General features: G+C 43.4%; 1 protein-coding gene and 1 non-coding gene across 3 annotated transcripts; both read left to right on the forward strand.

Moving 5' to 3' along the window:
• Positions 1-818: 818 nt before the first annotated feature.
• On the forward strand, positions 819-22252 carry Tmigd1 (transmembrane and immunoglobulin domain containing 1). 2 transcript variants are annotated; one of them, XM_040749170.1, is made up of 7 exons: positions 819-1257; positions 10839-11005; positions 13105-13383; positions 15635-15913; positions 19756-19859; positions 21182-21222; positions 21703-22252. In XM_040749170.1, the coding sequence occupies exons 2-7, from the start codon at positions 10927-10929 to the stop codon at positions 21704-21706; spliced, it is 786 nt and encodes a 261-aa protein (XP_040605104.1). In that variant the 5' UTR covers positions 819-1257; positions 10839-10926; the 3' UTR covers positions 21707-22252. The 2 variants fall into 2 exon arrangements, with proteins under 2 accessions (XP_040605104.1, XP_021081290.2); XM_021225631.2 differs by having other exon boundaries at positions 821-1257; positions 10902-11005.
• On the forward strand, positions 3442-3548 carry LOC121141601. The gene has a single exon (XR_005878582.1). It is a non-coding gene; the product is annotated as a U6 spliceosomal RNA (small nuclear RNA).
• Positions 22253-24376: the final 2124 nt, after the last annotated feature.

Raw genomic sequence — 24376 nt, forward strand, 5'->3', positions numbered from 1 at the left:
TTTTATCCCGGAACCTGTCACATCTCCCAAATAGAACTGTCTTTCTTGTTATGGAACTGCACCGACAGCCGTGGCTGGCTTCCCAGCAGTCCTAGGTCTCTCTGGAGGCAAACAAAGCATTAAAGGCCCAGGGACAAAGGCAGTAAAGATGTTGGAGAGCTGAAGACAGGTGTCTATTGAAGCAGAAGCAGAGAGCACCCTGTCAGGAAGGGTGGGGTTTGCAGAGCTGGCAGAACATTTAGTGGCTCTGGCCTGGCCTTTTATAAGGCCCCTGGCCCCTCTCCTCTTCTGATCCTCTTTTCTCTCTCACACACCCCTCCCCCCATTACATCGTCTCCTAATGCTGGATGATCCTTGGCCCAGGGAGACACCAAAGGCAAGTGAGGCAGCATCCCAGCTGCTGTTATGGAGGAATGTCAGCACTTCCCCTCTGGCCTCTTCCCCAAGAACTCCTCACAGAATTCAAGTCCATTTGCCCGCCTCACAGTATACCAAATTCTGAAATGACAAGTTTTGCAAGAGGAGATTACTGGCAGGGCGGCCGAGCTCGTGAGCTCATATTTCAAATCCACTTCTGGGAGGGTGGCTCTGGGGCTGTTGGTAAGCTCAGGTGTGGGGGAGGCGAGTGGAGGTTAACCAGGGGTTGATGAAGCAGGTTTGCAGGGACCGCGAGCAGGTGGCTCCCTGGCACCTTGTCATTTATCCCTTTGCAAAGTTCACAGCATGGGATTTCTGGGACTGTCCTTTTGGTGCTTTTTTTTTCTTTCCAAAATTGACACAATGGTTGGCAAGACCACTGTTTATTCAGAAAACAGCTAACAGGATGCTGCAGGCCTGTCGGTGAAAATTCAGGCAAACTACTGCCAGCCACAGGAACCTGTAGGCCAGCAAGAGGAAGGACTCCCTCACCCCTGCCTGCCAGCTTAGTTCATCACCCCTTAGAAGTTAAGTGGCTGCTGGGGGTCTTTGGCCCTTGAAATGAACCGTCCTACTCTCACAGGAAGCCCTCCCTTGTTAGTCTTGGAGCGGGTGCTTTCCTTTGGAACTCCTGGCCTCCTTTTCCTCTCTCTTTAAATTCTCTGTACTGGAGCCAGTGGGTCTAAAGCCTATGGGACTTGATGCTTATTATGGAGAGGCCCCTTTAAGGAGAAGAGTACCAAACCACAACATTCATTGAGGAATGGTCAGGGCCTGTAGAAAGGGCCTGTGCATAAAATGGAGCCTGGAGCCGGCTGGGAAGGAAGTGGAAGTTTGCAGGTAAGGCAGGTGGTCGGTCATCTCATTTGGAGGTACCGCCACCTCCTCTTCCTCTCCTCTTTGGATAAAGAAGTCTTTGAACTCTTTCTACTTCAATCAAGACTGATACTAGAAGACATTGTCTCCTCCTTCTAAGAGAGTCACTTTATTCTGCGTTGCTCCTTCTGTATCCCAGCCTCCTCCCCCAAAATCCCCAACCCCCTTCCCAGTCTTTTCCCACCCAGCCCCTACCCTGCTTGATCAGAATAGACCTGTGAGGAAGGATCTTAACCCTAGCTCTAGAACCTTTGTGGGTGAGAAGTGACCTCTAGTGGTCACCTACTTTGACTCTTAACAGTGTCCCGCCCTCAAGTGGAGAAAGTGTGCAGGCCAGAGCAGGTTTTGAGTTTGAGGCCAGTCTGAGCTATGTAGTAAGATCCTGTGTTAAAGACAAGATAAAGGGGCCAGAAGATGCCTCCGTGGTGAAAGTACTTGATATGTAAGTAAGAGGACCTAAGTTCAGATCAGGTCTAAACCAGACGTGAAGAGTACACCTGTCACCCAAGGGAGGGGTGGGGTGGGGAGACAGGCACATCTGGGGCTCTTTGGCTAGCTAATCTAGCCAAAACTGTGAGCTCTAGATTCAATGAGACATTCTCTCTCAAAAAATAGGGTGTAGCTTGGCATAGTGCCATTCACGTTTGACCTTGGGGGAGCTGGTAGGGGGCCAAGGCAGGTGGGTCTCTGAGTTTGAGGTCAGCCTGGTCTACACAGTGAGTTTTAGGTCAGCCATGGCTACACAGGGAGACCTTATCTTAAAAAACAAAAACAGGTGAAAGGTGACAGAGGAAGACATCTGCTATTAAAACCCGGCCTCCACACATGCACATACATGTTCACACATATATATCATACACAGAGAGAAGATTAAAACCAGTCTGACACAGTTACTACTGTGCTGTCTACTTTGGAGACAGGGATTGTGATGCTTGGGGACATTTGCACTTGGTTTTCTGGGTTGCTGGTATTTGTGTTTGTTGGTCTTGTTTTGGTTTTGTTTTTATATTGGTGATAAAACCCAGGACTTTATGCATACTAAGTTAGCTCTCTGCCACTTATCATCAAGGTCCATTAAATTTAGTATCCTTACATGTGAAATGGTCACTATCATGGGCACCTTCTAAATGGAGGCAAAGATTGACTGAGAGAGCACAGAAAGGCATAAGGAAAGGGCCAGCAAGTGACTGGTACTCGGTAAACATCAGTTCAGTACTTCCTCTAGACCCAAAGTTTATAGAGGGTGAAGAAGGAAGGACAGGATAGGACAGGGGGAGGAACTGATCTTGGTTTCTAGTATGGGTAGGCTGCAAGGGCAAATGATGTCTAAGTTTATTCAGCCCAGGATGAGAGACGCCCTCCCTAGGAAAATGTACACACATACACACAAACCTTCACACACATATTCACAGCCTACAGATTTGGCAGTTTTCCCAGTGCTCTAAACTCATTTTTAGTAGTTCAAGAAGTCACATTAAGAAACAATGAGATGGCTAGCAGGGCAGTAGTAGCACACAACTTTAATCCCAGCATGTGGGAGGCAGAGGCAGGTGGATCTTTGTGAGTTCGAGGTTAGCCTGGTCTACAAAGTGAGTTCCAGGACAGCTAAGTCTACACAGAGAAACTGTGTCTCAAAAAAAGAAAAAGAAAAGAGAAAGAAAGTAAGAAAGAGGAAGAAGAAAGAAAAGAAGCAGTGGGCTGGCTCAGCATGTAAAAGTGCTTGCTACTAAGCCTAAAGGTGTGAGTTCAATCCCCAGAATACACATGGTACAAGCAGAGAACATCTCACCTTCACACATGAGCTGTGGCACATAAGTGCCCTCCCCCAAGATAAATAAATGTAAAATTTTTAAAAAATTAAACAAAATCTAAATACATCTGGAAAAGCATGTGCAGAGGATAGTTTTCAATGGATTCTGACCCCCAGCTGGTCACTAAAGAGGTGTGTCCCTTTAGACAAATCCCTTTCCTCATCTATACTTTCTTTACCTTTTAAATGACAAGTGACAAGAGGGGGGAGCTCAACTGATCAAGCACTGGCCTAACCCTGGGTTTGATCCCCAGCCCCGAGTAAACCAGGCCTGGTAGCCCACACTTGTAATTCCAGCACTTAGGAGCTGGAGGCAGGAGGAGCAGAGGTTCACAGTGGTGCTCGAATCAATAGTGTATGTACAAAAACTGAAACCACACAGAGAAGATTAGCATGGCATCTGCACAAGGATGACATGCACATTTGTGAAGTATTTCATATTATTTTTAAAGAGAGTCCACAGTGAGATAGAGGTCAGCCCAAGTTATGTGAATAACTTACAGCAGCTAGTGGCACTGTTGGATTCTGGGTAGAAGAAGCAACACACTGGGTCCCTGTGCTGGTCCAGAAGGTGTTCCGTGATCACTAGGGTATGACTGTCAGATTCCTTGCTTTTCTGCCATTCTACAACCTTCAGTGTCATTCCAAGTGACTGGTGTAGGCAACCCTCCTGGCCTGTGACCCTATCGCTGCAGGTATACGGATCAGTCCCTTCCTGGGCAGGGCACCTAACTCACACCTCCAATTTGTGCTGGAGTGAACACACTGACATCTGTCCCTTCCTCCCTTTCTCCCTTCCCGCTTTCCCTCCTTCCTTCTTTCCTTCAGCTCATACCTTTGAGTGACTGCCATTCAGTGGGGGCTGTGCTAGATCCTCCCCTTTGGTAATGGTTTTTACTCTGTCACCCTGATCTAGACCTAGTTCTATAGACCGTGGTTTCTCAAGAAAAGGCACAAGTCACCAGGCCACTGTGTCAGAGCGACCTGGGAAACTTGTTTAAGTAAGACTCCTGAGTCTCTTCAGAGCTGATGAAGGAAAGGTGCCTAGTAATGTCCCTGAGTGAGTGTGTGTGATGGGTATATGTGAGTGTGAGTGTAATATGTGCATGGAAGAGTGTATGTGTGTGGGATGTCTATGTGTGTATGTGTGGGTATATATATGTGTATATATGTATGTGTGTGTGGTGTATATATGTGTGGGGGTATATATGTGTGTAGGGGGTGTGTATATGTGTGTATGTGACTATATGTGTGTATGTGTGGGTATGTATATATGTGTGTGAGGGAGTGTGTGTGTATGTAAGGGATATGTGTGTGTGTGTGTTGTTAAAGATTTTCTGAGGGCCTCAGATAAGCTAAGTGTATACTTTACTACTGATAAGTCACACCTCTGCCCACCCCAACCCCATAATACTCACTTTAATCAGAAAGTCACAACTTCCCTGTCCTTGTACTCCTTCTTTGGCACCTTTCCAGAAAGTCCTGGTTCTGGGGAATGTGGAGCACATATGGGTCACGATTCTTAGAACTTTCAAACTCAGGCTGCTCCTCCTCTGGGCCAAGCTATTTGGGAAAGCTGTGGAGTACTAGACTGTATTTTTTCAGTGCTTGTGGTGGAATCCAGAGTCCTATGCATGCAAAAGAGGTCGTTCTACTTGCCCCTACCCAAGCCCTGAATTCTACTAATAGTCCAGTCAGCCACACTCCTTAGGCTTAGGTTAGCTGCTGGACTTAATTGTTAGCAGAAAGGTGATTTTCCTTCCCCTCGGTTCCAGGGGGTGGGACTGATCCAGGGATTTATTTGACTTTGGCCAATCATATCACTTGCCTGATTCTCCACTCCACTACCATTTTCTTGTTGGAAATCCCTCCTCATCACCTGCAGGCCCTCTACAGGGTTCGCAAGCTTTCTTATTGCGAACTAGAGCCATTTCCACCTTGGAGTTGGGCAAGTTGCTCATCAGAGCATCCTCCAATTTAATGTGAAGCCTGGGAAGTACCAGGAAACATGGGAGCTTTGTAGAGTCACTTCAACAATTTTCCATAGAGGGCAGTAGAGGAACTTGAGAAGACACCTTTCAGAACAGAGCCATCATAATTGGCTTGGATGGAACTGGCATTCCAAATACCTCGTACACAAAAGGTACTCATTAAATACTTGCTTAATACACTGCTTCAATGATTTTAATATTAAAACTGTCAAATGTACACAGAAGTTAAAAGGATAGCAGTTAAAATGAAGATCTATATAACCTCTAGTTGGATTCAGTAAATGCCAGCTAACATTTACCATGTTTATTCTGTTGATTTTCTGTTTGTGTTTCTGAAGATAGAACCCAAAGCCTTGAACATGGTAAGCATACACTCTCCCACTGAAACAGATACCCAGCCCTGTGTTTGCTGACTCATTTAAAAGTTAGTAGTAATTATCATGACACTTAACCCCTACATTGTTTGCAGGAATCTCTTGAGAATTAGGGCATTCTTCCACATAACTGCAACATCATTATCATATCTATGAATAATCAAATATTGTTTCCTAATATTATCTAATATCTAGGTATAGAAATTGCTGTTAGTGCCCTACCCATAGCCTCATGGCCTACATAGAAGTTACCTACAAACAGTTCCCAGAGAGCAAGTGACTTCCTGTGTGTCTTTAAGTTGACTCACCAGGCAGGCTGGAAGCACTGGAAAGTCATTGGCTGTCAACCAAAGATGGAAAGACACCAGTGGCTAATTATTGCATGAACTGGCTGTGGGCTGTATTGCACAGAACTCATTGAAGGCTCCACAGTAGTCACTTTCCTACTAACACATCCTTTGGTAGGTCTCTCCTTTCCCTGTCTTACTTATAGTGCTTCCCGATGGTTGTTAGATGAACTATTTGCACCCAAAGCTTTAGCCTAAGATCTGTTTTGGAGGAATCCAAACCCAAAGGCATCAGACCTTTGCAAAATTCATTCTCAGGGAGGCAGAGTCAGGCATATCTCTGTGAGTTCAAGGCCAGCTTGGTCTACAGAGGGAGTTCCAGGCCAGGCTCTAAAGGTACACAGAGAAACCCTGTCTTGAAAAGCCCCAAAAAGAAAAGAAGGAAGGAGAGAGAGAGAGAGAGAGAGAGAGAGAGAGAGAGAGAGAGAGAGAGAGAGAGGGAGGGAGGGAGGGAGGGAGGGAGGGAGGGAGGGAGGGAGGGAGGGAGGGAGAGAGAGAGAGAGAGAGAGAGAGAGAGAGAGAGAGAGAGAGAGAGAGAGAGAGAGAGAGAGAGAGAGAGAGAGAGAAGAAAAATACTTGTTTCGGGATGGAGAGATGACTCAGAGGTTAAGAGCACTGGCTACTCTTCGAGAGGACCAGACCCAGGTTCAATTCCCAGCAATTCACAATTGTCTGCAACTCCAGTTCCAGGGGCTCTGATACCCTCACACAGACATGCATGCGGGCAAACCACCTATGCACATAGAATAATACATAAATCACTAAGAAGAGTTTTTAAATGTGATTTGTGTCTCTATGTGAGTGTGTGAGGTACCTGTGGAGATCAGAAGAGGGCATCAGATCCCATGGAGCTCAGGCTATAGGCAGTTGTGAGCTGCTTGACATGGGTGCTTGAAAACAAACTCAGGTCCTTTGCAAGAACAACAAGCACTCGTATTCATTTCTTCAGCCCTGCTAAATTCATTTTTAGATAATAAAACAGTAGAACCCACTGCTCTTGTGTCCACTGAGAAGCACACCTGGATCCTGCTTGCGTTGGGAGGGCTGTACCCAGCCACCAGGAGCTTTCCTGATGAAGATCCTTACTTGAACAATGCTAGAGCAAGGTTGGGCTGTGCCCAACCTATCTTCATGACAATAATAATTATGGCTTATGAAGAGCCTACTGTACAGCAGCTTTACATGCTCCATTTCACTTAATCCTCACAGTGACTCTGTAGGGAGGGTAGGTACTATTATTAATTCTATTGTGTTCTTCAAGAACCGAAGGCTCAAAGTCACACAGTCAGTAAGAAATAGATCTCTGCTGTGGTTACCCAATGTGTTAAAAAGATGTGGAAAGAGCCAACTGTGATGGTATATACTTGTAATCCTAACATTTTGGAATGGAGGCAGGAGGATTGGGAGTAATAGTAGCCATGGCTACGTAGTGAGCTCAAAGACAGCTTAGGCTATATGAGATCTTGCCTAAAAGTAGTAATTAAGTAAGTAAGTAAATAAATAAATAACAAAAATGGAGAGAGTTGAGGGTGTATCTCAGTGGTAGAGTGCTTGCCTAGAATATATGACTAAGCAGCAACAGAAAAGGGGTGGTATGGATAATAACAAACAACCTTCTATTTTTTTTTTTTTGGTTTTTACGAGACAAGGTTTCTCTGTATTGTTTTGGAGGCTGTCGGTCCAGCCTGGCCTCGAATTCACAGAGATCCGCCTGCCTCTGCCTCCCGAGTGTTGGGATTAAAAGCATGCGCCACCACCGCTGGCCAATCTTCTATTTTTTAACAAATAGGAACCATAGTACTTGGCAGATAAATGCCCATTAGTAATACTACCATAAAGTATGGGGTGCATGGGGGTTTCTGTGTGAGCGCACATGCACGAGCATCCAGGCACATGTGGAAGTCAGAGGACAACCTTGGGTGTGGGTCCTCATCTTCCATCTTGTTTGAGACAGGCTCTCTTGTATATCAAGTTAACTGGCCAGGGACCTTTTGGGATTCTTTGGTCTCTTCCCCCTTCTCAACCTCCTATCTCACTGTAGAAGTGCTGGGATTACAGCTACTGCGTCAGGCTGTGGAGATCTGTAATCAGGAACTCATGCTTGCACAGCACGTGCCTTGCCCACTGAGCCATTTCTTGAGTCCAACTTAAGTATTTCCATCAATAAAATCAGTTTATCTCATTCTTAAAGTATAAGGCAGTGATTTCTCAATCCAGAGAGAGCTTCGGGGAGCTAAAACTGTCTCTGGTTGCTTGGCCCAGCTTCAGGACTGGGCTCAGGTTACTGGTGACAAAAAATTTTTCCAGAATTAAGTTATGTGAAATCTTCAAGTGTTACAATGATTGTGAAAGTCAAACCTCTCCTTAGACTTGTCCGGTCACGGTCCTCAAGCTATCAGATCACCAGGCTCAGTCATCTTAGTCGAGAATTGACAGTGTCAGGTGAGATGTGCTGTAGGTTTCTGCACAAGTTCAGGCTTCCCTGGGACAATACACCCCTGTTAGTAATATCCGGCTCCACCTAGTAACCTGGGTACACAGAAAGGCTTAGATCTTGTGAAGATGTCATTCCCAGTTACTGTCTTCCTAAGAATCCAGAAAGGGAAGAGGACTTTGCACCCAATTTATCTCAGTTACTTGACCCTTCTGTCATAAAGTGTTCAAATTCAAGCATTATAAAGGATCATAACAGGGAAATAATTCAGGGCTCCTGGGCAGAGGAAGAGTTAGCTGGGGAGGTTGGTCAGCTGCTCAGAGCTCAGTAGGTAAGTGACAAGCTTGTCTTTTAGAGAAAGTGAAGTCCAGTGAGGGGACTTTACTTTGAAACAGTGGTGTCTTGGAAAATAAGAGCCATCACTTCGTCCTCTTCACAGGGTAGAGTGAAGCCTCCCACTCTTGAGGGTTTGTTTGTTTGTTTGTTTGTTTTTGCTTTTGGTTTTGTTTGTTTGTTTGGTTGGTTTTTTGAGATGGTGTTTCTTTGTGTAGCCCTGACTGTACTGGAACTCTGGCCTTGAACTCACCTGCCTCTGCCTCCGGAGTGTTAGGATTAAAGGTAAGCACCACAACCACCCACTCTTGAGTATTTATTCAGGACCTTTAGCAGGCTGTGCTTGAGAAAAGTTACTGTTTTATCTTTTTTTTTTCTAACCTGCCTTGTTTCCTTAGTGTGCTGGAGATTGGCAGTGAAACCTCACGCAGGTTATGGTAGTGCTCTCCCACTGAGCTGCTAAGCAAACTCTATTAATGATCAGGTTCTGAAATCACCACTCTTTTTATTGTATCTATTATTAGTGTGTGGGGGAGTGGGCTCATGCATGCCACAGCACACATGTGGAGATCAGAGGACAACTTTCAGGAGTTTGTTCTCTCTCACGTGGGATCTGGGGGTCAAACTCAGGATGTCAGGTTTCCATAGCAAGCACTTTCACACGCTTAGTCATCATCTCACTGGTCCTGAGGTCATTGCTCTTACAATTGAGTGATAGAAATATTTGGGCAAGAAAAGTTCACTTACAAATTTTTCAGATTAATAGTAATTGCATTTTAAGATTAGTAGAGGCCTTCCAGTCTTGTGGAATGCACACTTGCTCCTGTGGGACAGTCCTAGAGCAAGGGAAGAGCAGAGGAGCCCCAAATTACTCAGAGGTGTATTCCTGCCCTTGACAGTTAATACTCACAGTAAAAAACAAAATACTGGGTTGCTAAGGCTAATGGAGGAACAAGGGACTAGAAGAGACTAGAAGCATCTTTTGAAGGGAAAGACTTGTAATTTAGGCAGAAGAGCAGCGATGAGTGTAGCCTTGGCAGTCTTGGGTTTGAATCCTGACTGTAACATTTACTGTCTCTGGGCAAATGTGTTGGACAAATTGCATCACTGCATCAGCAGGTTGGTTGTTGCTGAATATGGTGGCACACACTTGTAATCCCTGTGCTCAGGAGGCTGAGGTAAGAGATCCTATGTTTCTGTATAGCCAGCTTGGGATATCTAGAGAGACTCTGGTTCAGCTGAGCGGGTGGTGGAGACAGAAGCAAGTGAATCGATGTGACTTTGAGGCCAGAAAAGAAAAGACTTTCAAAGACAAAACAAATAGGTCGTTGTAGGGCTTAGTAGTGATTGAACAAATATATGTGAAGTGTTTAACACTCTCTAGAAGTCATGCCAGATGTGTTTCTGCAATATGTGCAGTAATACTCTTTTCCTTTCTGTCTGTCAGTCTGTCTGCAGTCCTGGGAATAAAACCCAGGACTTTGCACACTTGAGGCAGGTACCCTATCATTGAGCTATACACCTTGCCCCTCTCTCCAAGGGAAATAAATAATGTATACATGCTTTTCCAAGAAAGATCTTATAAGGATAGAGCATCAGTATGGAGAAGAAAGGAAAAGGGAGGCCTTGACTATCGGTTCTTGATAGGAATATTAAGACAAGATGCCATGTTTGGAACTAGTGGACACCTTTGAACCTGTTGTAACCTCAATACTGTCCGTGATGGACTGGAAAGATGACTTAGTGGTCAAAAGCACTTACTGTGATTGCAGAGGATCTGGGTTCAATTCTCAGTGCCCACATTGCAGCTAACAACCATATATAACTCCAATTTCAGGGGACCCAACACTTCCTCCCTGCTTACTTGGACACCAGGCTCACAAGTGGTGCACAGACATACATGCTGGCAAGATACCTAAACATATAAGATAAGGATTTTCTTTTGAAAGAATTTTCTCATTGGAGAACAGCTTTCCAAATATGACTCCAGTTAGACTTTCAAAAAAGAACAACTTTGCTCTGTTCAGACAACCTGAGAACACAGAATTAATTTCCATTAAAGTGGCTGTTTTCTCCTTGTGTCTAGGAAAGACCATTTTTCACCTGATAACTAGTCTATATCATTGTAGTTTTATTTTTGTTGCCGCTTTTATAAAAAAGTCTTAAAATCTAAAAGAACTTAATCAGAATTGTTTAATTAAAAGGTAGGAGTGTGCCATTACAGCTGGGCTAACTCACTTGGGACTTTATTTTAAGTCCTCAATAGGAAGAAAGTACATAAACTCATTGTACAGAATCAAGTGCATTCTTTGCCTCCAGGAGAGCCAAGCTGCATTCATTAAGGATGGTGTGGAAGATCATCTGGCCATTGCAAATATGCAAACTTTTCCTAGTGATTTTATGTTTGCCACATGGGAGAACAAGTAAGTTAATACTCTCTATGACCTCTTTTTTCCCCCTGAGACAGGGTTTCTCTGTGTAGTTTTGTAGACCAGGCTGGCCTGGAACTCACAGAGATCCACCTGCCTCTGCCTCCCGAGGTCTGGGACTATGACCTCTTTTTAGATTTAAAAAAATAATAATAATTAAATTAAAATCTCTGGACATTGAGAACAACCTTAAGTTGTTTGGAACTTGGAATGGCTGCCCAATACATTGGTTCAGATTGTAGGGGTCAGAAAACATTTTAAAAAGTGCTGCTATTCTCTCTAGAACTGTAGTCAGAATTTTCTCACATTTTAATATATTTTAGTACCAATTTCAAAAGAGATGATCTTCTGTTTATTTGAACACACAACTTAGAGGAAAATATTGCCCACATCTTTATCTCCATCTCTGCCTTAAAGTGACTTCTCTCTCCTCTCATTTTAAACTACTTATTCATGATAAAACAAATTAGGCCAAAGGTTGTAGCTGTAGCTTGGTAGTAAAGTGAATGCTTAATTAGCTTAAGGACTCCAGGTTCAATCCAGTAAACAAAACAAGGAGGCTGGGTTGCTGGCTCAGCAGACATCTTCAACATGCATTGTAAAAGCTGGGCAAGGCTCTGTATACTTGTAGCCCCAGCACTGGGGAATGGAGACTGGTGGAGCCTGAGAGCCTATTGGCCAGCAGACCTGAGATGGAAGGCTTCTGGTTTAGTAGGAGACTCTGCCTCAAGGCAATAAGGTGCAGAGACTAGAGAAAGACACCTGGAGTCCTCTGGCCTTTGCACGAGAGTGTACAGTGGTAGGCACTGGCACACTTATAGTCGAATTAGAGGTCATGTTAGCACATATTTGGGAGGATGGTCAGCAGCAGCCAGAGCTCTAACTTTTGTTACCTGCTTCTGATCCAGCAAAATAAGAACTGAAATTCAAGTATATATTACTATGCAATGAAAAAAATTAGAAAATCAGAGCAGAAAAGCAAAACCCAAAACCTGCCAGGCATGGTGGTGAATGCTTTTAATCCCAGCATTCAGGAGGCAGAGGCAGTGAGATCTCTGTGACTTTGAGGCCAGCCAGTTCTACAAAGCAAATTCCAAGACAACCAAGACTACATAATGAAACCCTTTCTCAAAAACCAAACAACAAAAGAGAGCTGCTGTAGATCCCGATTGCGCACCCCGCAAAATCTTGTCTACCTCACTTAAAATTTTTAAATTTTACTGTACTGTCTAGTATTAAGACATGAGAAATGCAAGAACAAATTAATCTATATTTCTATCATCTAAATAAGAAAAGTATTTTAAAGTCAGTTTTTGTCTATATACATATTCAATTTTGATGCTTGTGGTAATTATTAGAGATGGAACTTGTATTCTGTCTTCGGACTTAAGTTTTAAATATTTTTCCACTTTGCTAGTCCTTTTCAAGTCCTTGCATTCCTACACTACCTCCCCTAAAAGCAAGCATGTCAAACCTGCTATTTCTCTACTTCTTACCTATATTTACCAGTTCTAGTCTATATAAATATATGATATTTCCTCAAGACTTTTCTTAATGAACGTCCCATTTTTTTTCTGTCAGATCATTCTGGAATTGTTTTGTATGCACTCTTTCTAGCTTGGCACTTGTCAAACTTCACTGTACATTTGAACCACCTGCGGAACTTTTAAACAGCCCCAATATCCAGGTTACACTTCTGTCAATCAATCAGATGGCCAGGGGATGAGCCTAGCATCAGGATGTAAAGTCTCTGGGTGATTTCAATGTGCAGCAAAATTCGGTGGCCACAATTTTTAATATTTTTCTTATTTTAGCTAATAATACATTATGTTATGCTCTCGTACAGATAATCCTAGCACTTGGCAAGCTGAGGCAGGGGGATCTTCTGTTTGAGAACAACTCATCAACCAACCAAACACAAAACATTGTATCTATCTCCTTGTAAAATCATATAGCTTGATATAATTGTTTTTAATTGTTGAGAGTACATTTTATTGCAGTGATGTAACATAATTCATTTAACCAATCCTCTGTTGGTGGACATCTTTGTTCGACATTTGCCTATCTTAACAGTTTTTTCTCGAAATCCTCAGGTTCTGTTTTAACTGTGAATGGTAAAACGGAGAACTATGTCCTGGACACGCCAACTGGTGTCCAAGCATCTCTGGAATGTGCTGTGCAAAACCACACCAGAGAGGAAGAACTTCTCTGGTACCGAGAAGATGGAAGAGTTGATTTGAAAACTGGGAATACAATCAACACCAGCTCTGTCTGTGTCTCTTCCATCAGTGAAAATGACAATGGAGTCCGCTTTACCTGCAAGCTGCAGAGCGATCAGACGGTGTCGGTCTCAGTGGTGCTGAATGTTACTTGTGAGTGGAGGGAAAAGAAACTGCCAGTTAATCTTGGATATTTACAATTTGTTAAGTGACAGCTGAAATCCCCATCTTGATTTGGCCACACTGGCTAATTCACGTTCCCATATGAAACATCAGAGTGTCTATTTCCCCGTCCCCTCAGGAGCACCAAGTGTTTGCCAGGCACATTTGAAAGTCTACACCCACCCTCCCACCTGTGTGTCTCATCTCACGATGTTGCCCAGGCTAGCTCCAAACTTTTGAGCCCAAGTGGTTGTTCTATCTCAGTCTTTCAAAGTCAGCCACTGTGTACCTAGCGCATTCATTTTTTAAACTAAAAATGAAGATATTCACTCTTTCATGTACTTAATGACTATTCATTTTTCTTCTCTGTGGAATGCCTACCCATGCCTTTTAGTTATGTTTCTATTTGGATATTTGCACCTTTTATTCATTAGTTTGTATCAGCAGCAGGGTCTGGAGGTACAAGGCTACATAATGTTAGCACTGATGTGGAGCCTAAGGCAGAGGGATTGTCAATTAAAGGCCAGCCTGAGCTAAGATATTATCTCAAAACAGTAGGGATACAGGAACTGACTCGGCTGCAAGTCAAAGAGAATGTTTTAGCTTTATTTGAGATGTGATTTTCTTAAAGGACCAGTGTAGAGGACTTGCTTAGACATTCATAACGTTGATGGTTAAAAGAAACAATTAATAGGATATGTCCACAAATGGAACTGCTGTGCTTGGTAGTTCTGTTCTCTATTCCAGAAGCTTCCTGTGTGTTTGAATACCACACAACATCCTTGTTGGATACTGATACAGAATTCAAACTCATTCCACAGAGCAACAAAATGTCATTCTTCTGAGAAAGTTATTAATAGCACAGCCCACTCAGGGTCTAATTATTCAGTGTGCAGATGAGACAAGCTCCTTTTCCCTCCTTCGCCAGGTTTGCCTCCTCCCTTACTGCTCACTCTGACCATTTATCAATATCTGAAACACCTGTCGATAAACACAAGGGGCATAGACACGAGGGAAAAGTGACTTGGTTGTTTCTCCTGCACGTGGGTGAGGGGTGGAATGACCTGATGAAGATTAATGTCTCCGACTATCCTTGGCTACAACTGCTTTTGCTGTGGAGGACGAACGAGGAGGGGCATGGGAATTTATCAAGCTTCCATAGAGACAAGTTTTATCACACTTAGAAGCTTCCTGAGGCAGGGCATTCTTTGTAGAGGGCCACTGAGCCAGTGCAAATTTGTGGCCTGGGCAAATGTGGTCAGACAAAATGCAAAACTCGAGGGTGTGAATAACTTTCCAAACCACCACCACATTCATAATAATAGTTAGCATGCTATCAACTTCTTTACAGGGATTGTCTCACTTAATTTTCACAGTACAGAAAGGTATCATTATCCAAGTTGTTTTGTTTTGTTTTTTAACGAGGAAACTGAAACTTTTAACAGTTGAGTAGCTGTCTTAAAGTCACAACAGAGGGCATCTATGGAATCAGACCTAGCTAGCATGTCTGTCTTTAGTATTGTGCTGTTTTAACCAACCCTTGTACAAATCAAATTATTACATATGCTCAGAGAGCAAGGACTGTTTTTGAAACAGGGCTCCACTATGTTACCCTGGCCAGCCTGAAATTTGTTATGTAGACCAGGCTGGTCCTAAAACTCATAGAACTCTGCCTGCTTCTGCCTCCCAAGTGCTGAGGTTAGAGGCATGTACTACCATACCCAGCTATTATTTTATATATTATGCTCTTTATCATATATAGCTTTAGGTATACCTTTTTTTAGGAAAAAAACTTTACATTTAAATCATTTTATTTTATTAGTATATGTGTATGAGTATTTTTACCTGCATGCATGTCTGTGTACTGTGTGTGCCTAGTGTCCACAGAAGCCAGAAGAAGGCATCAGATCCCTGGAACTGGAGTTACTGACAGTTGTGAGCAACCATGGGAATCGAACCCAGGACCTCTAGAAGAGCAGCAGCCAGTGCTCTTAACTGCTGAGCATCTCTCCAGTCCCTTGTAGTCTAGCTTTATAACCTTTAAAGTTCTATGAAGTTAGGAACTGAATGTTTGTCATTTACTTTCCTGTCCCCAGTGTACTTACCACACAATAACTACTCTGCACATTTTTGTCTAAGAGGTGAATACACTCTGAGAAACATGGAATGGGGTTCTTGAATTGCTGACAGTGAACTAATTGCTGCTTGCTTCTGACTAATCTTGAATGCTTGAATCTTACAGTCCCTCCTCTTCTAAGTGGAAATGGCTTCCAAACTGTAGAGGAAGACAGAGATGTAAGGTTGGATTGCAACGTGAAATCCAACCCCCAAGCGCAAATGAGGTGGTATAAAAACAACAGCACCCTGATTTTAGAGAAAGACCATCACCAAATCCAAGAAACAACAGAGTCTTTTCAGTTGTCAATCACCAAAGTCAAGAAAGCTGACAATGGGACCTACACCTGTATTGCTAGTTCATCTCTGAAAACGGAGACCATGGACTTCCACCTGGTCGTTATAGGTAACTTTTCTTAAGTAATTGCTCTACATGACGCATAAGTCAGAATTTGTAAATATTATCAGTGACAACCAATGGTGGTGACCATTATGCTTCGAAGCTAAGATTTCATTGGAAAATTTTCCCCAGCCAGGAGAATTTCTTTAGGAATTCTAGTCTGAGTCAGGTTTGGTGCCACAAGCCTATAATCTCAACTATACAGAAGGCTAAGGGAGGAAGATTGTGAGTTCAAGTCCTGCCTCAGTAATTTGGTGAGACCATGCTCAGAATAAAAAAGGAAAAAAGACTGGAGGCTGGGGCTATAGCTCTGTGGGTATTGTGCTTTCCTTGTGTGTAGGAGGTCTTGAGTTTGAACCTGGGCACTGCAAAATGCTGGGTAGTTCAGGGCTAGAGTGTTTGCTTTAAAAAGGAAAAAAAAGTTCTAAGCCTGGTGTGGTGGCCCATGCTTTTAATCCCAGCACTTGGGAGGCAGAGGCAGGTGAATCTCTGTGAGCTCAGGGCCAGCCTGGGCTACAAAGCAAGTTCCAGGACAGCTAGGACTGTTGCACAGTGAGACATTGTCTCAAAAAAAAAAAAAGATTCATGCCCACTTCATATAGACTACTAGCTTTTGAGCAAAGATCTGGGACCAAGGTAGACCAATTCTGGTGCGGGTTTTTTTGTTGAAGAAACTCCTACAACTTCCCTCCAGCATTGATGTGTGTAGGAAGTAGCCATTTGAGTTTACAGCCTGTAACAGAAGACAATTCAGAAATACATAAAAGAAAATTATTGAGTAGATTTTTTAAAAATCTCTGAAATCATTTCAATTCTTGACTTGTATCCTGTTGCCTGCTCAGCAGAGGGAGAGGGGAAACATGGTTAATCAGAGGCCTGCTCCAGTCACTCAAACTTATCACCCTGTGATCATGGAGAGCCAGTGAGGTTTGGTGTGTTCTCCTTAGATTTCGTTTCCTCTTTAAAGATATCTTGGTTTTGCTTTATGTGTATGAGTGTTTGCCTGAATGTATGTATGTGCACCATAGGTGTGCATCTCCTTGGGTTTCCTGCTCAAAGGGGCAATTGAAATCCCTGATGCCACAAATACATACCATTCCTTTGTACACATGTGGTCTCAGGCAGATACTCGGGGAGCAGGCAAACAAGACGAGGCTGCTGCATCCTGCTAGAATACTACTCACTGTACCTACGCATTGCTATTCTTACCTTTTCCCAGTAAACAAAGAAGCCTCCTTCCTCCTGTCTGGACTGGTGTCACCAGAGCATAGCTTCTTTGCTCCCCACACTAGGGAGACCAGGATACAAACACAGTGGCTGCTTGGGAGGGGAGAGGTTGTTAGTTGACTGCCCCATCACTGGGGTTACTGGTTTTTTCAGTAATTTGTCCTGCTGAGCAATGGCAGTATGTCTCGGGGACTACTTGATTAAAAACAAACAAACAAAACAACAGCAAAACCTCCAAAAGAACCGTGTCCAGAGAGCAGAAGCAATGGAAATGACACCACCTTGAAACCTGTAGCTTTTTTTTTTTCTAGACAGGGTTTCTCTGTGGTTTTGGAGGCTATCCTGGAACTAGCTCTTGTAGACCAGGCTGGTCTCAAACTCACAGACATCTGCCTGCTTCTGCCTCCGGAGTACTGGGATTGAAGGTGTGTGCCACCACCGCCTGGCGGCTTTTTTTTTTTAACCTCACCCAGAACCTTTATAAAAACGTGGTGGGGTGAGCTTCATGTGGTACTATCCTAATTAGCTGTAAGACCACACTTGGAGACCGATTATAGTATCCCTCTTGGTCAGGAAGAAAGCATAATCGCTCTATGACCATGGGGTTTTTTGTTTGTTTGCTTGCTTTTTAATTATACAGCTTGTGTGGAAATCAGCAAATTGCCTATTAGGTGGGCAGAAACTTGTTTTGGGTGGAGTTCTGCCAAACCAGTTTGTTTTCTTCTTCTGGTTTTTTGTTTGTTTGTTTGTTTGTTTGTTTGTTTGCTTTGTTATTTCCCAGGCTGTCGGTTTGACTTTTATAGCACACATGGTCTGCTGCTGGTACTCAGTGGGGCTTGATGCCAAATTTCCCACGGGCTCTCCCTGCTTCACTGCTCCATGGAGGTAGTTTCTAAAGAGCCATGAGACACTGAAAATGCCATGACGTTCTACACCAGCATAAGAGTTAGCCCACACGTTAGAAACTGTTGTACCGGAATGGTCTGAGGGAGAGCAACATCAAAGCAGGACAAAGGGAGGAGTGCAGGCAGTTACACGGTTACACATGTCAAAGTCACTGCCAACGGGAACCTGGAATGCAAAGTAAGCCAGTAGGCCAGTCAGTTTGTTTCGGCAAGGCTTGGGGAAGGAAGGCTGTTCTGTTAACATGTGGCTTCATGACTTTCCGGTTGGTAAAAGATACTCTGATCTGTGACTGCGCTCTGATTTCTTCTCCTAGTCGTCTGATCTTCCCTTCTTCTCTGTTCTGATAGCCTTCCTTGGTGGCAAGTAGAGGTCTCCAGTCCGGTAATGACCCTAGTATATCCCAGAATTAATTAATATAGGATTTTCTAGAAGGCTCATCAGGCCAACCTCTATGGAGGCTTGGCACTACCCACACGTTCACAAGAATAATTTGGGGGGGTGGGCGGAGCTCAGAGAGGGCAGAAGTGAAGGATTCTCTGGAGCTGGATTTAGTCAGCAGTAGAATGTCTGCTTGGCATGTGTTAGGCCCTGGGTACTACCCCTAGTATTAGCACACACAAAAAATGAGGGGCACTTAATCCATTTACTCCACCTCCCCATTATCCTGAGCAAGAGCTGAAAGAAATAATTGAAAGAAAATATTTAAAAGATAATTGATCGGGCCAGCAAGATAGCTCAGTGGGTACTCACTGCCAAGCCTGATAACCTGAGTTCCATCGCTGGTTCCCACGTGGTAGAAGGAGAGAACTGACTCCTACAAGTTGTCCTCTGAACACCACACACAAATCAATAAATGTAATACAAATAAGTGACCTTTATGTTTGAGTGGGCTTCATTTCCTAGCTGTTATGGTTGCTGCAGCTCCTCCACTGTCCTTTCCTTGTCGTTTAGAGAACTATGGAAATTTTGGCCAAGGCTGATAACTGAAATTCTACTCCCTTGCAGCCATTTTCAATGTATCTTGTCTGCCTGGGGCACTAACACAGTACAGACCACTGAGTACACTGCTCCTAGGACCACCTGTGTCTCCTTTCTTTCTTAGTCTAGGGAGCCATTTCCACCTTTGTCTTCTTCCTCTCCCAGCCTCCTTTCCTCTTTCTCCTTCCGAGAGTCCTCCTAAAAACCTTTGTGCATTTAAGAAGGCATTGACTTCAATTTGCTTCTACTTTCTGTGTATTAAAAATAAATAAAGTAAAATAATGAAAGCATGAAATGGACTGAGCGATCACTTGGGATGAGGTGCTCATATTTCAGAAACTCCTTTCACAAATGAATGGGTTCAAAATCTGCCTCTGCCATTTGTTAATTCTGTCATTTTGAATAAGTAACCTAGTCTATCAAAGACCCCTCCCCATTCCTCATCTTTTGGTGTCATTAGAAGGATTTAATTAAAAGAGTGGTGTAAGCCAGGTGGTGGTGATGCACGCCTTTAATCCCAGCACTCAGGAGGCAGAGGCAGGCGGATCTCTGTGAGTTCGAGGTGGGGCTGGACCGATAGCCTCCAAAACAATACAGAGAAACCCCGTCTCGTACAACCAAAAAATAAAAATAAAAAAAGAGTGGTGTATGCAAATATAAGGGACCATGCCTGGTCCATATTACAAGCACATAAGTCAGAAGCTGGCTGCTCTTTCCTGTGTTTGCTCTCCCAACAGACAAAGTTCCAGTTGTACCAATAGAGCCAATCATTGCTGCTTGTGTGGTGGTCTTCCTGACATTGGCTTTTGGATTACTTGCTAGAAGAAAAAGAATAATGAAGGTACCTAAGTATTCTAAGTTACTGGGGTAGAAAGTCATCTAAGAGGCTGGGCTACGGCTCAGTGGTAGACCCTGTCTTGCATGTACAAGGCTCTAGCATCTGTCCTATGTGTAGCTCTAAAGAGAAGTGCACATGACAAATCCTGAGTGGAAATACCTATGGTGTCACAGGCAGCGGCTTCGGAGTTGGTTTTTCTTCCTTTTAAATTTCTCCTGCCAGGGGTGGCAGTGCACACCTTCCCACTGCTGGGGACATAGAAGCAGGAAGACCTTCAATATAAGTCCAACCAGGGCTGCTTGTTTCAAAAACAAAAACCCCAATCAATAACCTCCCCTTCTATTGTTGCTATGGTGCCCTTGGCACGATAAGTAAACATAAGGAGCAGCAGACATCTGCTTACTCTGCTCTGGAATACAGCCACATGCTCTACCGCTGAGGGCTGGAGTTTGAGTCCTCCAATGGTTTACATCATTGTTGACTGTAATGCAGAATGTGTGCATGTTTAGGTTAATGCCATGCATTTGACTCTGCCAGATCACTCAGGGCCAAAGAGGGCACATGTGGCAGAAAACCTCTAAAGAGAGACAGAGTGCCCTAGGCTGAACTCATCAGTCAGCAAGTCATTCTTCATGCAACAGTAACTAGATCTGATTCAGGGCAACAGTGTTTCCCAAGAAGAAATTTGCCCCACCCTCTATTCCAGTCCAAAACATTTTTTACAAAGAAAGAAAGGGAGGGAGACAGGGAGGAGGAAAGAGAGAGAATGAGGGGGAAGGAGGAAAGAGAGAGAATGAGGAGAGAGAGAGAGAGAGAGAGAGAGAGAGAGAGAGAGAGATAGAGAATGGGGGAGAGGGGAGAGGGGAGAGGGGAGAGGGGAGAGGAGGGAAGGGAAAAGAACAAACTAGATAGAGAAGATGGTTTATCAGGTAAAGGTGTTCAATTCTCCTCAGAGACCATATGAGGAGAAGAATGGGCACTTACAAATTGTCTTCTATCCTCCATATATGCACTATGGCTTGATACTCCCTCCCCCAGAGACAGTGAGAGAGAGAGAGAGAGAGAGAGAGAGAGAGAGAGAGAGACTTTTTTACTATGTATATAAAATGAAGACCTGTGAACATTAGAATCATTCTGATTAAGACCTGTATCTTCTCAACATTCAATAAAATCTATCCATGTGGTCAAATCAAAGAGACCTGTGCCCACACAGAGATGGCTGTCTTGTAGCTCCACAGCATCCATTGCCATGCTGATGCAGTCAAAATATTCACTCCTGACCTGAGAAAAGGATGCAAACTCATGAACTTTCGTTTGCCTTTTAGCTCTGCGTGAAAGAGAAAGATCGGAATTCGGACACAGCTCTGTAAGTACTCTGGTAGGGGTAGGGGGTCTAAGTGGGGGGTGGCAGGGACTCCCATCATTAGCCCATTCCGGGTATCCTTCTCCAGATATTGGAGGTGCTGGAAGGTGAAGGGGTTCAGAGGAGAGTAGACAGTGGTGGGAGCTTGCCTCCACGTTAGAACAAGTGTAGGGAGGGTTTCCTAGAGCAGGAACACCTGGGGGCTTGCCACCTACTCTCCAAGCAGGTTTGGCCAAGGCTTGCACAACTGCATTGCCACACAAGCAACCAAGGGAGCTTGTCCTGGTAGGAGCCACTGCCACACTATCCTTGCGCAGCGAGGCCAGGGCACTTGGCCTCATCCTCCAAGCTGTTTCCTCTGTGGGCTTTTCCTTAGGTTCACACATGGCAAGTGGGCATTCTGCCTGAGAAGATGGATTTTGTTTAGAATTTTTTTCTTATTACTATAATCATTGCTCAAACTAATTTCTTGTTTTATTTCAGATGAGAAAGCTTAGCTGCCACCTAGCTAACACAGGAAGAGTTTTGCATCAAGACCACTTCAATTTGTGCAACGTCATCTGTATTTATTGCTACTTTTAAATTCACTCTGGTCAAATTGTCAGAGATTGTGAAGAAGTATTTAATTAATTACAAAGCAGTAGTTGTTGTGACTAATTTGATCTACTTATGGAACTATTTATGAATGAGATTTTTGAATGAATTCTGTTATGCCCTCTCCTTGAAGTATATGTTAATTAATTGTGATTTGTTCCTAATAGATTGGTAACCACTTACTATCTGACTTATCTAGATAGAAGACTAACTGACATTGGGGTTTTCCAAATCAGTGTAATAGCAAAAAAAAAATGAAAATCAAAGTACAGAACACCTGAGAATTATGGCATTCCTAAGTTGTCAGGGAGCACAGGTAGATGTCAATTATCTCCTGTTTTCAATGTCATTTTGTTAATGTCTTAGGACTAAAGAAGGAAGGCTCTCATCTCAGAATGTAAGACATTCCTTCAAATGGAATAAATTTAGTATCACGAAATTTTTAGCATATGACCTTGTTTTTCTTATCTCAACACGGCTGACACTGTCATAAAACTGATGTGTGGCATGGAATGTGCAAAGGGCAGGATGGCTGGATGGTGCCTCTGACAAGTATCCTTTGCTTCTTTTCCCGTAGTTATTTGCATAGATTTTTCTGTATTCTTCATGACTCAGCCTGTACTCATGCTGTATATATCAACTTTAAATTGCAGCTCACTTATCACTCGTCATTGACTCCCTCCTCTTCCATTTTTCTCCTTCCTGATTTTTTTCCCTCAAGAATTTATGTTCCTCCCCCATACAACTGGAGTGAGCTGAGTAAGACAGCACTGGCCAGAACCAACTTTAGTGTTTTAACAGCAATCCACTTCTTTCCCCCTGAGACAGGGTTTCTCTGTGTAGCTTTGGAGCCTATCCTGACACTTGCTCTGTAGACCAGGCTAGCCTTGAACTCACAGAGATCCGCCTGCCTCTGCCTCCTGAGTGTTGGGACTAAAGGCGTGTGCCACCAACACCCGGCAGCAATCCACTTCTAACTTGAAATAAATTTCTTTTCTGTTTTGTTTCTTTGTGTTTTTAAGTACTCAGAGTTAAATCTAGTGCTCTTTACATCCTAGACAAGAAACTGAGCCTCTCTCCTCTTCAGAATGTATGTAGTGTAATAAATATGCTACAAAGGGGAGGGGGAGCAGGGGCTGGGCAGGTGGAAAGATGGTCTGGCATCATGCAGGGGGAGCAGGGGCTGGGCGGGTGGAAAGATGGTCTGGCATCATGCAGGGTTTCTCTAAGTGGAATCTGGGAGCACTGATAAGATGCTGAGGATGAAGTAGGAGGACAAATTGGAATACCTGGATGATTAGGAAGAAGCCTGAAATATACAAAGGCAAAACAGATCTCAGGCAATGACAGGTTAAGGTAGTTTGTTTTAAAAGGAAAAGGAAGTAAAAATATACATATAGAAATGGAGGTAGAAGCCAGAAGCCTGGCTCTGGTCTTGGCTGTGCTGTCTTGGGCAGTCCTTTTCCCTTCCCTGGGCATTTGGAAATGAGGAGGCTGGATTAGGAGAGCTTTACCGCATTTATATTAGCTTGGAAGTTTTGATTCCCACATGCTTTAGGTAAATGTGGGAAAGAGCTGACAAGGACTGTAAAGGTAATGCCTTTGCCCCACCTAGAAAACTTATGAATCACAATATGTTTTAGAACACGTAACAATCCTTGAGAATTGCAGGTCATCAGGAGAGTTTCTTCACCCATATACAATATACAGTGGCCTTGTACATTGGCACAATGACCATGAACTACACACACACAGCAATATCAGAAATAGACATTGCTTTTCATTTTGCCTTTCGGTTCAGAGAGAACAGAGGCAGTATTAACACTAGGTGCCCTGTTAAAATCAAAGTGAGCCTGTTTAGGACGTGAGATTACAAGCTTCAGACCCCATTTGTTGCCTCTCCCCAAGGTTTTCTCTACCTAATCTGAGATAACTGAAATCTTGACACTTGGACTTCTAGTTTTGACTTGAGATCAAGTTCCAGTAGAAAGGACAGACAGTTGCTCCTTCCTCAGTCTGTCCATTAGTGAGGACACCTTTTATTGTTATTTTTCTTCTTTTTGGACTTCATTCTTTTTTAAGGATTTTATTCTTATTTTTAATTATATGTGTGTGTGTGTGTGTGTGTGTGTGTGTGTGTGTGTATACATGTGAGTGCAATGCCCACAGAGGCCAGAAGAGGGCATCAGATCCCCTGGAGCTGGTATTATAGATGGTATGAGCCACCTGACATGGGTCTTGGGAACTGAATTTAGGTCCTCTACAAGAGCAGTTTTGTGTCTTGAACACAACCCCTCTTTTTTTCATTCTCTCTCTTTCTTCCTCCCCAGTATTGAGATCAAACCCAGGACACTAACCTATATCCTTTACCCCACCATGTTTTTGCCAGAATTAATCTACCAAGCAAATACTACTTATTATAGTAATCTATTCTCCTAATTTTATCAATATTTACTTGTTAATCTAAATTTTCATTAGGATAATCTAATTTATCACCTAAAAGCAAAGAAAAAGGTACTTTTCTTAAACCCTGCAGTCTTTTAGATGTTAACAAGATAAGCTA

This window comes from Mesocricetus auratus, unplaced genomic scaffold (genome assembly GCF_017639785.1).
Source record: "Mesocricetus auratus isolate SY011 unplaced genomic scaffold, BCM_Maur_2.0 Super-Scaffold_100007, whole genome shotgun sequence".
In the NCBI taxonomy this organism is placed as follows: Eukaryota; Metazoa; Chordata; class Mammalia; order Rodentia; family Cricetidae; genus Mesocricetus; species Mesocricetus auratus.

Excerpts from the sequence above, each read along its gene's own strand:
- Tmigd1 (XM_021225631.2), top strand. The coding sequence starts at position 1,181 with ATGGTCAGGGCCTGTAGAAAGGGCCTGTGCATAAAATGGAGCCTGGAG. Across the intron at positions 1,258-10,901 it reads AAGGAAGTGGAAGTTTGCAG|GAGAGCCAAGCTGCATTCAT; the intron begins GTAAGGCAGGTG and ends CTTTGCCTCCAG. Across the intron at positions 15,914-19,755 it reads CTTCCACCTGGTCGTTATAG|ACAAAGTTCCAGTTGTACCA; the intron begins GTAACTTTTCTT and ends CTCTCCCAACAG.